Source organism: Sceloporus undulatus, chromosome 9 (assembly GCF_019175285.1).
Source record: "Sceloporus undulatus isolate JIND9_A2432 ecotype Alabama chromosome 9, SceUnd_v1.1, whole genome shotgun sequence".
NCBI classification, from domain to species: Eukaryota; Metazoa; Chordata; class Lepidosauria; order Squamata; family Phrynosomatidae; genus Sceloporus; species Sceloporus undulatus.
Window position 1 is genome coordinate 25,621,631 of NC_056530.1, and position 16,895 is coordinate 25,638,525.

General features: G+C 50.6%; 1 protein-coding gene across 4 annotated transcripts in view; it reads left to right on the forward strand.

The window, feature by feature from the left end:
* LMNA (lamin A/C) overlaps window positions 1–16,788 on the forward strand; it is a 40,876-nt gene extending 24,088 nt beyond the window's left edge. For all 4 annotated transcript variants that reach the window (XM_042439230.1, XM_042439231.1, XM_042439228.1 and 1 more), the window contains 11 exons: window positions 8,076–8,232; window positions 9,017–9,142; window positions 9,379–9,549; window positions 9,819–9,944; window positions 10,778–10,998; window positions 11,205–11,418; window positions 11,541–11,648; window positions 12,041–12,160; window positions 12,380–12,475; window positions 13,105–13,353; window positions 13,978–16,788. In XM_042439230.1, coding sequence (XP_042295164.1) covers window positions 8,076–8,232; window positions 9,017–9,142; window positions 9,379–9,549; window positions 9,819–9,944; window positions 10,778–10,998; window positions 11,205–11,418; window positions 11,541–11,648; window positions 12,041–12,160; window positions 12,380–12,475; window positions 13,105–13,353; window positions 13,978–14,004 — 1,615 coding nt within the window. In that variant the 3' untranslated portion in view covers window positions 14,005–16,788. The remainder of the gene's footprint in view (window positions 1–8,075; window positions 8,233–9,016; window positions 9,143–9,378; window positions 9,550–9,818; window positions 9,945–10,777; window positions 10,999–11,204; window positions 11,419–11,540; window positions 11,649–12,040; window positions 12,161–12,379; window positions 12,476–13,104; window positions 13,354–13,977) is intronic.
* Window positions 16,789–16,895: the final 107 nt, after the last annotated feature.

Here is a 16,895-nt window from a genome sequence, read left to right on the forward strand (position 1 = left end):
ATCAGGGTAAGAGGTGTGGGCAGAAGGAAGAGGAACCAAGCGGGTGGACGGCAGCCAGTTTTATGCCACGGTGGGCATTATTAAGTTGCTTTGCAAAAGGAGGAAAACCAAGGCAGGGACAAGAAGGCGGCATGGGAAGTCCGTCCAAGTTGGCACTGGCCTGTCTCCTCCAACTCAAAGCGCATGGCAGGATTTTGTGCCAGGCTTTGTTGACAGTCTCCTGCAGAAAGTCAGCCCTGGGTTCTTGCAACGTGGCAAAGTGCCCGCCACGCCTTGGTTCCCATTCCCCTCTGAGCGAAAGGATGCCATGCCTGGGAGCTGTGCCAGTGACAGACTGGGCAAAAGAGATCGCCCACAGGGCGGGCATGGAGGAGGGAAGGGGCCAGAGGTGACAAGGTGACCTTTGCCGGTTGGGAGGAGGAGGAGGACCCAGTTGCCCCAAATGGTGGCAACAGTCTCAGAGGTGCTTTCCTGAACAGTGTTCAATTCCTTGCATGCAGAGGGGCAAGGGGCCTCTTTAATGCTCATTCTTCCAAAGGGTCAGCCATGTTATGCATGCTGCACAGGGCACTGCCCTGTGGCATCTTGGAGCCCAACTGGGTTATTTTGGGGTGAGCTCATGTTGCCATGAATCGGTTCAAGGTGCCACGCAACTCTTTGTTTTGTATCTTTCCCTCTACAAGATGGACATTAAGTGGCACCTTAATGCACAACCTTTGAGCATGTGCAGAGTGGTTTCCAAAGGTCACCTTCCTTCCTTGGAGAGAGTGCCTTGGCAACAAAGATAGGAGCGAGGGAGTTGTGCCATTTCTGTGGCTCGCTTGGCCTCCGGTCTGGCTTTGCTTTTGGACTGTTATAATTGTGCCTATGAATTTTATTTTTGCGATCTTGTCTCCAAAGACATGGATCTTTCAGTATCTGAGGAAGCAGACTCCAGTCTAGGAAAGCCTTGAGTGAGTCTCCAAGGGGCTACAAGATCCCTTTGTTTGCAATGACTGCCTTCACTTGGTTTTCAAAGTTTTTCAAAGTCTGTCCTGCGTTGCCTTGGGGTCCCTTCCAATTTCTTGATCTGCCACCCAATCAATCAATAAAAAGACAACCCATCTGCATTGATCAAACTGTGTTCAAACTCCCAAAGTGGTGCACTCATCTCCCCCGGCTTCATATCCTCAGCCGCTCTTGTTCCATGATAGACTGCATCTGGAAACGGAGGCTGGATTTAGCTCTCATGGCCAGTGGCTGCCTCTGAAACTATTATCCTTCATGCATCTAATCCTCCCTTAAAATATCTCTCTCCCTTCTTGGGCCTCTGGCTGTGAATCAGTTCTGGACAAGCAGGGAGTAGTGCTGCCTATTTCTGGCCTGCTTCTGGGGCTCTTTGGGCCACGGACGTCCTGTTCCACGGTGCCACATTTATGGGTCCGGCTGCAGCCAAGCGCTCCCTCAAAAAGGACCCTTTCGTGGGGCAGCTGCCAGCCTTGGCCTCGTCTCTCTCTCTTTCTTTCTCTCTCTCTCTCTGTTTGCAAAACACGCCCAGCTCTGCCTGCGCAGCTGCTGCCCTGCAGAAAACAAACCCCAGCCCTCCTCTCCCTGGCAGTGTGCAAATACTTGGCTGCTTTTTATCTGGCAGCCAAAATAATAAAAGGCTGGCTTTTGTTGTGCCTGCGGGGCTGGCTGAACCCTTCCAGAATCATTGTGGGGTTTCAGCTGCAATGGCAAAGCCTTGCCCAGAATGGCGGAGAAGCGCTTTTGCACCCGTGGAAAGGCTTCCTTGGGAGAAAAAGGCGGCTAAGATGGAGGCCGTGAGGCTTGGTCCCTCAAGGCCTGTGGGAGCTTTTCAAGGCCTCGGGCTGGGACGCTTGGCAAGGTTGGCAGCATGCCATGCCAAGCCTTAAACCTTGGCTCGCCTTCCTGCCAAGCATGGCCCCTTTCCTCTTCTTCTCCCGGGTAGAGTAGACCCTTTTGAATCGATAGGGTTTGCACAAAGGTCAAGTTGTCATCAAGTGTTAGGATGACTATTGGATTTGAACAAGTGAGACCCTCTGGATTAGGATTGCCACATCTCAGGGGCTGAGTCTCTAGTTTTCCAGGGGCACCCCTAGAAATTTGGAAGATGAATGTGAGATTTGGACAATTTGAAAGGCAGCAGAGGAGGGTGTGCGTGGGCACCCTCCAGCCCTCCCCTGCCGGCCGCGCCCTCCCTGCGCGGTTGGCACATGATCCTCCCTCCTGATCCTCATTTTCTCCTTGGGAAGCCTCACGCTGGTTGAGAACAAAGGAGGCCCTTCATGGCAACCCTGGGAGCCGTCCCAAGTGGGCTCCCCCACCCATGCCCCCAGGAATGGGGACAGTGGAGTGTCCCAGGGAAGCCTCTGCCCCACATCAGTCAGGGAGGGGGTCCCCTTGGCCTGCTCTTCAGGGTTAGTGGCTGAGGAAGCTTCTCTTCAGGTTCCTGCAGGAGCAAAGGAAGCCCAGCTTAGCTCTGAGGGGGTTTGCACAGGGGGTTCTTAGGCAAGGGATCCTCAGAGATGGTTTTGCCAGTTCCTTCCTCTGGAATAGAGCCTACAGTATTTGTTGGTGGTCTCTCATCCCAGTACTAACCAGGGCTGTCCCTGCTTAGCTTGTAAGATCAGGAGGGATCTGGTGCATTTGGGGTATGGAGACTGCATTTGGAGAGAAGGGATATCTGGGTGGCTTGTGGTCGCCAGAGTTGTGGTGAGTCTCATTTGCATCCACCTGGTTGCAGTGGTTTGCCACATCCTTTTGCTCCGGGTTGTTGGCCCTGTGGCCTCTGGGAGATTTCCGAACCGGAAGGAAAGGTGAACTCCTCTGGGCTCCCAAAGATGGAGAGGAAAGCCCAAGTGAGCCAGGTTGCCTTGCTTTTTGCAGCAAGACCCGTGGCCATGCTTTATTGCATTGTTTACAGCAAAGACTTTCCTGCAACCCAACACTGCAAGTCTTTCTCCAGCCTTCCTTCACTACCCTTCCATGTCAATACTGCTAAAAATCCCCCAGCTAGACAGAAGATGAGGAGGAAAAGGGGAGCTGAGCAGGCATAAATATCCTTTGCCAAAGGGAGCTTCACTGTCAGAGGCTTTGTTAACTGAGACGCCGGTAGTTTCATATGAAGGCGGACAAAGTTTGGCAGCTGAGAGCAGCCTTTTTCTCGGAGGCCCAGATTCCAGCCGGTGGCTGTCGCCTTTTGCAGAGGAGTCTCCAGCCGGTTCCCTCAGCAGAAAGGAATTTACAGGGCTCTCTCCTCTAAAGCAGTTGTGCACCGCGGCGCATGTGTGTGTTTTTCTTGCTAGCAACCTCTGTTCCCCTCCTTTGCACACTCATCCAAAAACGTAGCAGGTATGCGCACACTTGTGTCTCCTTTGCACAGGCGGCGTGCATCCTCAGATCTCACTGTCCTGCCGATACTGGCCTGTCTTTCCCAGAAACACCCTTGAAAACTACTCCTGGCATTTCTTTCCTCTTACTCACCTCCTCCGTCTTCCTCCTAAAAGGCACCGCTATACATTTTCCCTGGTTAATGTGCAGCCCCTCTGACTCATTCCTCCCCAAAGTGTCATTGAACCGGTGCCAGATTCAAGTCCCGTTTCCCCTCTCGAACCCAGCCCTCTTTGCGATGGTGGCTGTTGCTAGGCCTCTGTTGGCCAAAACAGAGCAAAACTGCCCCCCCCAAAAAAAATATCCATTTGAGCAAAGCGGCTGAGATGACTCAGACACGGAGGGAGGCGGCGGCGGCAGCGGCAAGGAAGATCAAGCCACAACGTCCCTGGCAAGGCTGGCCGTCTTGTTCGGCTTCTGTAATGCTTAATGCTGTGTTTTCCCTCCATGATAAACTGAGTCGAAGTTGAATGAAAGACCTCCAAGATCCCCTGCTCAGGTCTTGCAAACTCACAGCATCATTCATGGCCTCCGTGGCAGAGTCCTCTTTTCCGACTGCCATCTTCCACCTTTTCCCATCTTTTCTAATCAGTCATTTTGTGACTGCAAGGCCTCCAAGATCCTGGGTTATCCCCAGCCCTGCTCACGACTTGCAAACCCAGGGCAGCAGCCATGACTTCCTAGATGGAGCCTACCCAGCTGCAATGGGGTCTTCCCCTTTTCCTCCTGCCTTCTGTCTTCCCAAACATGATCACCTTTTCTAGTGCCTTCTCAGGATATGTCCAAAGTACAACAGCCTCAGTGTAGCCAGGCTTCTAGGAAGAGAAGGGTCCATTGATTCATCTCTTTGGCCGTCCACAGTGTCCTCAGCACTACATCTCCAAGGCATTTGTTCCCTTCCTATCCACCCGCACAGAAACTGAAGTGCAGCCATACAGAGAGTGATTTGTGGATTATCCCTTTGGATGTTTTTGTGATCATACCAAAGCGACCTATGGATCATCTTTGGCTGTATGTGTCTGCATAAGACAGAGACCGAGAGTGGTTGGCAGTTATATTTTACATCTCTCCCAGTTTACATATCTCACTTCCAAGTCATTATCTATATATATTGGTTGCAGGGACAAAACAGTCTCAACATGGAAAGAGTGTTGCACCAGATGCTAACTATAGTATCTGACATGCAAAGGTTATGTTGCTGCTGACATGTTCAAAGCCTGCAGCCTTCCAGATTCAGGCTTTGAGGCCCAGACCAAGCAAACCTTTACCAGCTCTTGGTCAGATGCCCCTTTGCACCAGAGCCTGTCAATAACAGCAAAAGCTATCATGGTGGCAATGCTGTTGTTTTCCCCCTGCGAGCATCCTGCCAGGAACCCTCCAGGAAAGGCTGAACCCCATCCATTTGGCCTGCGATCCCACGATGATGGCACCATGCCCAGCCTCTTCCAAAATGGCACGTCCCTGGCAGGTTGGCTGCGATCTTCAAAGCGAGTGGATGAGTCAGGGCAGCCAGGTGACGCCCGTCCCACCCAAAAACAATGGCTCTTCTTGGGCCAGTTTCTCTTCCTGCGTTTTGGATGGCTGCTTCCCACCCCAAATAAGACTTTCACGATGCCACATGGGATCTCAAAAGCACACAAGCCAAGGACACCTTGGCCAGCGATTCCTGCCGGCCAAATCAGTTTTGGAGCAGGATAGTTTTTGTGGCTGTTGTGTGTCTGCCAGTTGTTTCCAACTCGCAGCGACATTAAGGCACACCCATCATGGGATTTTCTTGGTAAATTTCAGAGGTGGTCTGGCTTTGCCTTCCTCTGAGGCTGAGAGACTGTGACTTGCCCAAAGTCAAGTGCTGGGTTCCATGACTCAGAGTGGATTCGAACCCTGGTCTCCAGAGTCATAGTCCCAATGCTCAAACCACTATGCATACGCAAAATAGCTCGCCCCCCCCCCCCCCCCAGTTCAGGGCTGAAGGCAGATAAGGAAAGCATACCTTGAAAATTCATGCAAAAGTTAAAAAGTGATAGTGAAAAGATAAAGGAAGCCAGTTAAAAACTAGAAGTGGTTTTTAGAAAACCCAGTGCATCAAAAACCAATTTGGCAGATTGCTTGGGAGGGAGACCCAAAGAATCCTGTGCTGCAAGACAAGAGGTTTTGTCTGCTGAGAGCAGGGGCCTCCCTTCTGACCTTCTGCTCTGTTTTGACTTCCTTTCTTTCTTTCTGCCTTTTAAAGCCAAGCCTTGAATGTTGGCTGGGAGCATTCCTTTGAACCGACGGTTCTTGTCCTCTTTGCCCTCCTCACCGACTTGCAGGTAAACGCCTTTTTCTTGGGAAGGAGGGGAAAAGTCAGCCTTCGGTGCAGAATATTCTTCTCCCTTTCTCTTTTTGAGTCCAACTTCACTCTCGCCAGGAATTCATGACCGTCAATGTTGCTTGTAATAACTCTGAGTTTCCTACACAGACGGCAAGGGCTTGCTAGGAAATCTGTGGAGCATCCTTCCAAACAAAGATTACACTTGTGGAAGCCAAGGCTAACGGACTCCGTTTCCTTTCATTCACCTATTAATGGAATTCTTCACTAGTATCGTTCTTAATGGAAGCAGGCAGTCATTCATATTATAGCACTTTTTTTCATCCTGTTGCAAGAAAGTCTTTGAAAATGGCACAGTTTTGGACAACTGTAGTTCCCAAAATATTCCATACAAAATTATTATACAGCTTTTGGAATAGAAAACATCACTAAAAGAGTATTTCTGCGTATAAAATGCAGCTTTCCTGTGCAAAAATTGCTGCCGTTCAAGACTTATCCGGCACAAAGTTTGCACACTTCTGTGTGCAAAGAACAAACCTCCAAGCATTTCCCCCCAAGAAACACTTTTCTGTGCATAAAATGCTGTTTTCTTTACCAAAAATGTGTGCATGAATTTTTGCACAAAATGTGTCCAGGATTCTTGTTGGGGTATTTATTTATTTTTTGGCAGTCTTTGTGGCCCTTGAAGGACTCCTGGGGCCAAAAATGGACCCCCAGAATAACCGAGTCTTAGAACCATAGAGTTGGGAAGGGACCCTCTCTTAGTCCATAAAGCACCCTCAAAAGATGTCCATCCTGTTTCTGTTCAGAGGCCTCCAAAGGAAGTGAGCCAGCCGCCTTTGGAGAGAGTTCGTTCTGCTCTTCCCTGTATCCACCGTAATTGCTAACCCTTGTAATAAAACATATCAGACTTGTTTCCCTGGAGTTCATTTCCAGGATGGAAGTAAAGATGCAAGAACGAATGTGGGCCTCTTTCAGAGGGTGCATCTAGACTGTAGAAACCATGCCCTTTGACACCACTTCAAAGGCTGTAGCTCCAGCCTGTGGCATCCTGGGTTTGCTAGTTTTACAAGCTCTCTCTGCAAAATGGTGCCTCCCCAAACTTGCAGATCCCAGGATTTCTGTAGGATGCTGCCATGGCAGTTCAAGTGGTGCCAAAGTGCATTATTTCTGCAGTGCAGTTGCGCCATATGTCTCCTCCTAGCAGCTGGTGGCCTTCTCCCCAAATGGCCGAGGCGAGCGCCTCCCTCTCTCCCTCCCCCTTCCACGGCAGTTGTGTAGTTTTGCCGTTGTCCAGACAGCTTTTATGCCATTGTGATGAGTGCCGCCCTTGTTAGTTGCATTCCAGCCGCACAAGCCGGTTCTGTCTGCCAGAGCCTCGCACTCGCCGTCATCTGCTTTACGTCAGAGCAGCTGCCTTTGGGTTTCCTAGCCTCATTTGTCTTGGTAGGGAAGCAAGGAGAAGGGAGGGAGGGAGGAATGTGGCCAAGCAATGGAAACTTGGATCCAAACTAATAAACTCTTGGGTTTTCTCTTTTCTCTGGCCGTATTTGGAGCGCCGCGTCACATCCCTCCTCAGAGTAAAAAGCGGACTAAAAATAATCTTCCTTGAGGCCCTGTTTCCCTTGAGTTTTGGAAAAGGAGTTGGCGCTCTCTTGGTTTGATTCCTCTTTGCGACCCTGAGAGGATGGAATCCAAACCCTGGGAATATTTCACTTGTGCCACTAAGACCATCGGAGGAATCAGACGGTTATTATCTCTGATGTTATTGGACTACATGTCCTAGAAGGCCCTAGAAAGCACAGGCAGTGGAGAGGAAAGTTGGGCCTTGCAATCCTTTTACCCTGTTCCTTTGGTTTCACCCCTGGTCCTCCTTTTTAGGGCTGATGGGAGGTGCAATCCAACATCCAAAAGACTGTAGGACTCCCATCCTTGCTTCAGCGGATGGATTTAATTCTGCTTTAAATTGTTGACCTGGACCAGATCTTGTCTGATTTTGGAAGCTAAGCTGGGTCGGTTGTGGTTGTTCCTTGTACGGGAGACCCCTGGGTTGGGCTAGGAAGTGATCTTCTTTGGCAAACAACTTGGAGAGAGAGGCACAGATACCCAAGAGGGGCATCTCCAGGTGGCCATGGTTAGGATAGACCACCCCAAACCCTGATGGGAACCAGGGCAAGTAGAGTAGATGAACCAATGGCCAGATTCAGGACAAGGGCAACCTCCTGAAGTGTTGATGCCCTTCTTCTTGGCCATTATTTGCCTTCTGTCCTTGTGAGCAGATTTGAGTCCTCTTTGCAGGAGAAAAGTGGAATGCCCATCGGATGCATGACTGGGTGGTTAGTGGCTGTGTTTTAACCCTCTGTTGCCTTTTCAGAAATGCCAAAAAGGAAGGGGACCTGCTGGCCGCTCAGGCCCGCCTGAAGGACCTGGAGGCCTTGCTGAACTCCAAGGAAGCTGCCCTCAGCACCGCTCTGGGAGAGAAGCGCAACCTGGAGAACGAAGTCCGGGAGCTGCGGGCCCAACTGGCCAAGGTGGGCAACCAAGGGCCTCCCCTCCGCTTTCATTTTCAGGAATGGGTGGGGGGACCCTATTTCTTCTTTTCTCTTAGTGGGATTTATGCTGCTCTTACACTCTCCAACATTGCCCTTGTGCATTAAAAACAGGTCAGGCAGGAGGACTTCATGATGTTGGAGTTGTCCATCTCACCGGGTCCCCAATGTACAAACTCTCTTTCTTTACATCCCATGATAGAGTCGCCTTACGGTTGCCATAAGTCAGAATGACTTGAAGGCACACAACAACCATCAATCAGGAAATCCATTTCTTTAAAATGGGGGGAAAGCAAAACCAGACCAAGAGAGGGCAGCAAAGCCCTTCCTTTGGTCTGGTTAGACTGTGCTCCTCTACACTAACTTCAGAGTTTGAAGGCAGATTCCATACCAAGTGAGGAGCGGAAGGGACTGCTTTGGCGGCTGTGCCGAATACTCAGCAAGTGGAGAATGGTGCATTCCCATAGTATACTTTCATATGCAATGTAGAGAAAAGGCTGCCAGACGAGCATGTATTTCTCTTGCTGCCCCCCAGCGGCTGAAGTGGTACAGTGCCAGGATGGTACATGACGCCTAAACATTAAAGTAATTTCCAAGTCTTGGAGCCCAACAAACTCCAGCGCAGTCTTGGGCAGAGGTTGAGTAGCTTCTTTTTCTGGGCCAGGCGGTACAGTCAGAGGACCGATCGATCGCCTTTCTTGCTTCCATCCCCGTGACAGGCTTTTCTCCTTTTCTCTTCCCCACCTTCCTTTATCTCCATCTCCAGTTGGAAGCCGCCTTGGCCGAAGTCAAGAAGCAGCTTCAGGATGAAATGCTTCGGCGCGTGGATGCCGAAAACCGTCTCCAGACCCTGAGAGAGGAGCTCGATTTCCAGAAGAACATCTATAGCGAGGTGGGTCCACTTTTGCGGCATCTTCCCACACCTTTGGTTTCCTCCTTTGCCATCTCTTTGGGATCACTGGACATTTGGAAAATAAACTTTTGCAGACTAGGGATTGCTCCTGGCTTGACTACCAACGCAGCTTATTTGTAGCAGAGACGCTGGTCAGTTTTTGGTGCCAAACTCTTGGGGGGGACGCCCAGAACGGCAGCTGACTGGACGGTTCTCCCTTCCCCATCTCCCCGCAGGAGCTTCGTGAGACCAAACGCCGCCATGAGACCCGCCTTGTGGAGATCGACAACGGACGCCAACAGGAGTTTGAGAACAAGCTGGCTGATGCTTTGCAGGACCTGAGGGGCCAACACGAAGCCCAGGTCAGGCTCTACAAAGAGGAGCTGGAGAAGACCTACAGCGCCAAGGTATGCACCCATGCCCTGCTCCCAAAATGCCCACGTAACCCTTTCCTCCATCTTCCTCCTTCCCATTCCATAGAGAATTCCTTACCACCTAGAAATGCCTCTCCTTGGCTTCCTCTGAGGAACCTGATTGCAAATTAAAACCAATACTCTTTTCTAGTGAGGCCTCTCTTTCCATGATATGTCCAAACCCAGGAGGTGGTTTTCCTCCTCTTGTGCCCATCCCAGATAATGCTCTTGCATCTCCTCACTGGTTGTGGGTCTCTTTCCAGCTGGAGAATGCAAAGCAGTCGGCCGAAAGGAACAGCAGCATGGCAGGGGCCGCCCACGAAGAGCTGCAGCAGACACGCATCCGCATTGACAGCCTCTCTGCCCAACTGAGTCAGCTGCAGAAGCAGGTGAGGGGTTTGGGGTGGTCACCATCAAGGAAAGCACCAATGCACACATAGAAGACGAGAGGATGCTTGGCTTAGGAGCAGCCCAGATGAAAAGGACCTTGGGGTTATGTTTGGTTTGTAAGTTTAACACGGAGGAGCAGGGTGACGCTGCAGCCAAGAAGTCAAATGCTATTTGCAGCATAGCTTTGAAGTTGGGAGAAGCTGATCAGTCATCATCTGGGGTCCTGTGTTCAGTTCTTGGTGCCTCATTGTAAAAAAGATATAGACAAACTGGGGCAGGTTCAAAGAAGAGCAAGAAGGATGATAAGAAAACATGGAGAACAAAACTTATGGGGAAAGTTGAAGGTGCTGGGATTGCTTGGCTTGGCGAAGACTGAGGGCTGGCATGATCATGCTCTTTGAATACCTCCAGGGCTGTTCTCTGCTGCCCCAAAGGACAGACCAGGTCTAATGGTCTGAAGTTACAGGAGGGTAGATTTCGGTAGAACATTAAAAGGAACTTGTTAATGATAACAGCGGTTGGCCAATGGACCCAGGGTCTCCTCTGGAAGTCTTTAAAAAGAGGCTGGACATGGAGAACCTCTGTTGAGCAGAGAGTTGGACTTTATGGCCTCTGGGGGCTTCTAGGACGCAGGTGTTGGGGTAAATCCCTTTCCCCTCAGTATTCCCTGTCCCAGAAAATTAAAGCAAATGATCTCTCAGGCTGTTTTGCAGTACACTTAAAGCACTTGGAAGGGGATGAAGAACATGATTCTGTTCCCTGTTGTACTGCCCCGTCTTCCATCTTTGCTCCGGTGGTTTCACCCATGCTTCCTTCCGTCTCCTTATCCCAGATGGCGGCCAAGGAGGCCAAGCTGCGCGACCTGGAGGATGCCTTGGCGCGGGAGCGCGAGACCAGCCGCCGGATCCTGTCCGACAAAGAGCGGGAAATGGCGGAGATGCGGGCGCGGATGCAGCAGCAGCTGGACGAGTACCAGGAGCTGCTGGACATCAAGCTGGCCCTGGATATGGAGATCAACGCCTACCGCAAACTCCTGGAAGGCGAGGAGGAGAGGTAGGTTCCCTGGGGAAGACGCTGCATAGTTGAGGGTCTGAGGGTCTCATCCACCGAGAATCCCCTCTTTGAGCAGCTCAGGGGTGAAAGGAAGAAAAGTTGGGGTGCTAGGTTCCAAGCCTGGTGTATCTCATTGTATACCCAGGGCTGTCGGTTCGGTCCTCATCCCTTCCCTCCTTCTGCCATTTCTTCACTCTCCTCTTTAGGCTGCGCCTCTCTCCGAGCCCCTCCTCCCAAAAGAGTGGCACTCGAACCCGGGTCTCGCACTCCTCCATGCAAGGCTCAGCCAAGAAGCGGAAGCTGGGAGACGGCGAGAGCCGCACCAACTTCTCCCACCATGCCCGGACCAGCGGCCGCGTGGCCGTGGAGGAGGTGGACCTGGAAGGGAAGTTCGTCCGTCTGAGGAACAAGTCCACCGAGGTGGGTGGCTCCTTTCCATCATCCCCTGAATCCCAAATCCTGGCGGCCCCATCTTGCTGGGGTCTGTTTTGGGGGGCACACTTTGTGACTCTCCCCTGTCCATTTCTTGGCTCCTTTTCCAGGACCAGTCACTTGGAAGCTGGCAGATCAAGCGCCAAAATGGAGAAGAGACCCCCATCGTGTATCGGTTTCCCCCCAAGTTCACCCTGAAGGCTGGGCAGATGGTGACGGTGAGTCTCTGCGGATCTCCTCTGGAGAGTAGCTATTTGAGAACCAGGAAATTCCTCCCCAAACCCAATATTTCCCCTAAAGTCCTCCCCGCCCCCAAACCTGGAAAAATGGATTATGGATTGTTTTTTGTAATGGTGAGTAAAATGGAAGCAGGACATCAATCCAATCCAAACAGTCCATCAGCCTTTATGGCAAAGGGGTCCTCTATTTACAGACATTACTGTATTTCTAAAAACTCTGTGGCCAAGACCAGGTACAATATCTCTCTCCTTTGCAGTTCCTTGACGTTGTTTCCTTTTCCTTGGTGGTCTTTATGGGAACGAGAGCTTGATGCCTGCTTGGCACCAGAATAATTTTCCTTCCGTTATTAATACTCTGACAATCTCTTCAGATCTGGGCATCCGGTGCCGGCGTCACCCATAACCCTCCCTCCGACATGGTGTGGAAGAACCAGGCCTCCTGGGGCTGCGGAGATAGCTTGCGCACCGCCCTCCTCACTTCCTCCGGAGAGGTAAGTTGCTTTGGGTCAGGCAATGGCACCTTTAAACCCATCCTTAGGGAAGCTGGAAGAGCCCTTGTTCAAAGCCCAGGTAAACAGTGCGCCAGTGAGACACAATTTTAGCAATGGTTGCTCCTGCCAGTTGGCATCAGTGTTAGCCTTGCCTTTTGCAGCCTATGCAAATTTCTGCACCTGTGTGACCTCACTTCCTCCCTTGGTTTCTCTCTACAGGAAGTGGCCATGAGGAAGCTGGTGCGCACCGTGGTTATCAATGATGATGATGAAGATGAAGATGATGAAGATGGCCTCCACCACCGTCACCACCATGTGAGTCTTTTTGAAGGGTGCCCTTGGCCTGTCTTGGGGTGATTTTGCCATCTTTCCAGAACCTTCCATGGGGTGCCATCTTCCGCCGCTTGTGGTCTTGATAACAGCAGCTCTTCCACTCTCTATTCCTCTACCCCCCAAAACAGCTGCTGTTTTTATAAATGTACATTAAGCGCAAAGACACATTTGACCGGATGCTAGTTTGGTCTGTTTCTTGGGAAAGAATAGGTTAGGACAGTGGACTGGGCATCTCTTGGGAGTGCTGCAGGTCTGTATTCCTGCCAGGCAGGGGCTTGGACTGGGTGCCCCTTGGTCTCCCTTCTAACTCTAGTACAGAAGTGGGAATCCAGGGGCCCTCCAAATGTTGGACTTTGAGTCCCAGCATCCCCGACCCTCACAGCTAGGGGTAAGGAATGTTTGGAGTCTGGGGCCATCCAGAGGGCTCTGTTGTTGTGCTGCGGATCTAATACGGAAATAAGAAGCAAAGGAGCCCTGTTAGAACAAGAACGAGAGTATGAATGTTGGCCAGGATGCCTGAAGCGCAAGGGGGCTGTAATGGGGCGTCCAGCCCAGGGTCTCTTTGGCACCCTCTGACTCATTCAGCTCCTGTGCTCTTCCTCCTCCTTTAGAGCCACTGCAGCGGATCTGGAGACCCAGGCGAGTATAACCTGCGTTCGCGCACTGTCTTGTGTGGCACTTGCGGCCAGCCGGCGGATAAGTCGGGCGGAGGCACCAATGCTGCCACCAGCACCATGTCTTCAGGGTCCTCCTCCTCCAGCCTCACCATCACGCGCAGCTACCGCACCGGAGGCTCCAGCATCGGGGAGGGTCTGCTGCCCAGGTCCTACATCCTGGGCAATGCCAGCCCACGCCAGCAGGTCAGTGCTGGGGAGTATTAACCTGGAGCCCTCTGCACCTGGCATCCCCCTTGCCATCTCAGTGGCCTGGCGGTGGGTCACACAGTTTGCATGCTGGCTGGATTGGAAATAGTTTCCCTTTGCTGGGAAAGTTGGTGGTGGTTTCAGTTAAGATGCGGTCTCTTTTGGCAGAGTTCACAAGGGGAAGCGGTGGGTCTTTGGGGTCTTTCTCTGGTGCCACAGCAAACTACAGTTCCCAGGACTCCCTAGTAGCACTGAGCCATGGCCGTCACAGTCCTGTCAAAGCAGATTATTTCTGCACAGTCTGGGAATCACTTTTCTAGAGACAGCAAGTCTAGGGCAGAAGCGTGTTGGAGACCCTCGCTCTCTAAAGCCCCCTTGCTCTAATAGCAAATGGGTGCAAAGCGGGTCAAAGCAAAGGCTTGATCGGGAAGCATTTTCCAAGATTACCCTTAAAAGCCAAGTCCTGGTGAAAAGGGGAGCCAGGGGTTGCAAAGCAGGTCAGGAGAGGAAGGGAGAGGACTGTGTTTTGCCAGAGTTATTTACTTTGCTGCAGAGTTTCTGATCAGAATTTCTTTTCTTTTCCTCCTTTCTTTCCTTCCTTCCTTCCTTTCTCTCTTGCAGGGTCCTCAAAACTGCAGCATCATGTAACTCCTGCCGCCCCTCAATCTGCTCACCGTCTGCGAGATGAAGCTACGTGTTCCTTAATGTTTTCAGGAGGAAGAGAAGAAGGAGAAGAAAAGAAGATTTTTAAAGTTATTTTCTACACCAGGAATTTATACTTTAGTATAGATAGATATATACATATATAGATATATACAAAATGCTAAAGATATGTGTCAGGAGTTTTTTTTAAGGGGGGAAAAAACCCACACTTTTTTCAATAACAAAGAAGAAAATAGCCTTTTTTAAAAAGATCCATGCCAAAGAGATTGAGTTAATGCCAAAAAAGAAACCAACCCCAATGTTAGAATTCAGTGTCTCTTTTGATATGTGTGTATGTGTATATATATATATGTTTTTCCTTGAATACCAAATCTGTTGGCTTGTCAAAGGAAAAACGTCCTTCAGGGTTTAAGGCCCTCGAGGTGGATATTTTCACCGCTGGGCAAGTTCTGGGGGTTATTTTTTGCACTTATAAACCACATCTCTCTTGTGGGATGAGATGAATCAGGAATTGCACCCCATTGATATCCACTTTGGTTAACAGCAGCCTCAACCCAGATTGACACTCTCCCCAAAAGTGGAACAGTCTGACTCCTGTGCAAACCGAGCTTTGCTTTGCAAACGTGGACAGGAGACTCACATTTCAAGTTTGCTCGATGGGAAGAGATGGACAGAATTAACCCCGTCCAGATTGCCTGGTTATAAAGCACTTTTAAAATCCAAAATCTTTGCAAACTGGCTGCGATGGTAAGATGCCATCCATCCTCATCAACAAGTTCCAGCTCTCTAAATTCAAATTCAATGCAGCTCCACAGATTTGCAAAGTGCAATGCAGTGAATGAATGAATATAATGAATAAATAGACATTCAAGGGCTAAACGCTAGTCTTAGTTCCAGCTCAAGCCGAGGAGCGGTGCTTGCTAACTTGGTTGAGTTGGATCTAAAACTGGGTTTAGCCCTGTGTTTCCATCCAGCCTCAAAAGAGGCGCAGACTCTTAATCCAGATTAAGGGCATTCTACATAGGATGTGTTTACACCCTTAAAAGGGGGGAAAAAGAGAGAGATCTGGATTGTCTTTCCTAACTTACATGAAAAATTCAAGACTTGTATGTTTTTTTGACAGCCGCTCTTCACCATTTTCAGGGTGGCGATTGATGCCCACTTTTGGCTTCAAGGAACAATTGGCATCGACAAATTGGGGAAACCCACCTTGGTTTGGAAACAAGACTTTAAATGACTTTCCCTCTCGGTAAAGAGAGGGGAAAAGTGGCCTGGGCCAAAGCCACTGACCGCTGAGACGCTTGCTTCTCTTGACCTGCCTTGCTTGAGTTGCAGCTGCTGTTAACCTGCGCTATGCTGTAATAGCCAATATCCATGCTGTTGGGCCGACATTTACGTACTGTATATTGTTCTTCAGTGGCACTTTTTGAGGGCGACCGAGACGGTCAGGAGCGCACCAAAATGTGCCTTTGGGACCGGTGAGGTGGCACTAAGCCCTGGGAAGCCAGAGTGGAGCATAGCTTGGATAAGGTTGCTTTTTTGACTTGGGGTGACCATTAACTGCCCCAATCCTCTCCTCCTGTTGCAGCCCACAGATAGGAGCAGTCTGAATAGAAAAGGCTAACTTTCCCAAGCTCTGAGAGAGAGAGAGAGGAAGACAGGAAGGAAAGGTCAGTTTTGCATCGTGAGACCTTGGTGTTTTTGCTTTAAAGGGGAAGAGAAAGGGAGCCAAAAGAGGTGAGGAGACCCTGTGCCTTCCAGGGTTGAAGCCTGGCTGCAATGTCCTCCGGTGGGCTGTTGGATTTCTTAACCAAAGCTATGCCAAGTAGGCTTGGGCTTAGGCTGGGTTTTGGGTTGGTGTTTGAGTCCCCCTGTGTGTCATTTCCCAGCCGTGGATGGTGGCTTGGACCTGTGGACAATGGAGCCCTATGTTTGTTTTTGGCTTCCTTTCCCCTTCTGTACCAACAGCCAAATAGCTACCAACCAAGGCCTTCCTCCATTCAATGGAGATCAGTCATAATTACTTCTTTTGCTTGAACATTTTGAACAACGGTTTCAAATGGCTTGGGCAGACGCAGCTCTCAGGAGCAGACCGGATTGCAGTTCCCAGTATTCCTCCCCCCTTCAGCCGTGCCGAGGCTGATGGGGCTTGCAATCCAGCAGCACCCAGCCCACCGCTGGTTATTCAGAGGCTCCCTTTGGTTTCTCCTGGGTTGTGCGTGATTTTTAAGGGAGATTTTCCCAGCTTCCCTCCACCTTCCTCAGCCCAAAACGGATGCTCCCTTGTGCAGTTCCTTTGTTTTTCAGGTTAAGGTTCTGGGAGAGAGATTAGTTTGAGATTTAGGCCTGGATGGGACTGTAGGAAAACAGACTTTGAAAAGGCAGGGGCATTTGGGGCTTCCCAGGCCAAAGGCGGTCATCCGGTTGCTCCAACCAGATGCCCAAAAAACTTGTTAAGATTGGTGAGGAGGTAACTGCCGCACGGCGCCGTATGGTCCCTCTAGGAATAAAAACCCACCCGCTTGATGCCTTAAATGAGAGCCCTTCCGGAGTTTCTCTGCGGATCGGCCGAATGCCTGACTTTGTCCCGGAGACGCCACTGCTTTTTTCTGATCTTTCTTTCCCTTGGTTTGTACCGTCGATTTCCGCCGCCGCCGCCGCCGTCTCGGTCTGCGGGGATTTTGCTTTGCTGAGCGCGCGGCAAATACTGCAGCAGCAGCATCTCTGTATTTTCTTAAAACCAATACACGTAACAAGAAGTCTACCCAACCTGGTCTCCTGTGTGTCTTTTACGTTCACATCCATCGCTTTGTGGCTGCGTAGATGGCGGCGGAGGTGGTGGGACCAAAGTGGGAGACCTCTTTCACCCCAAGGGC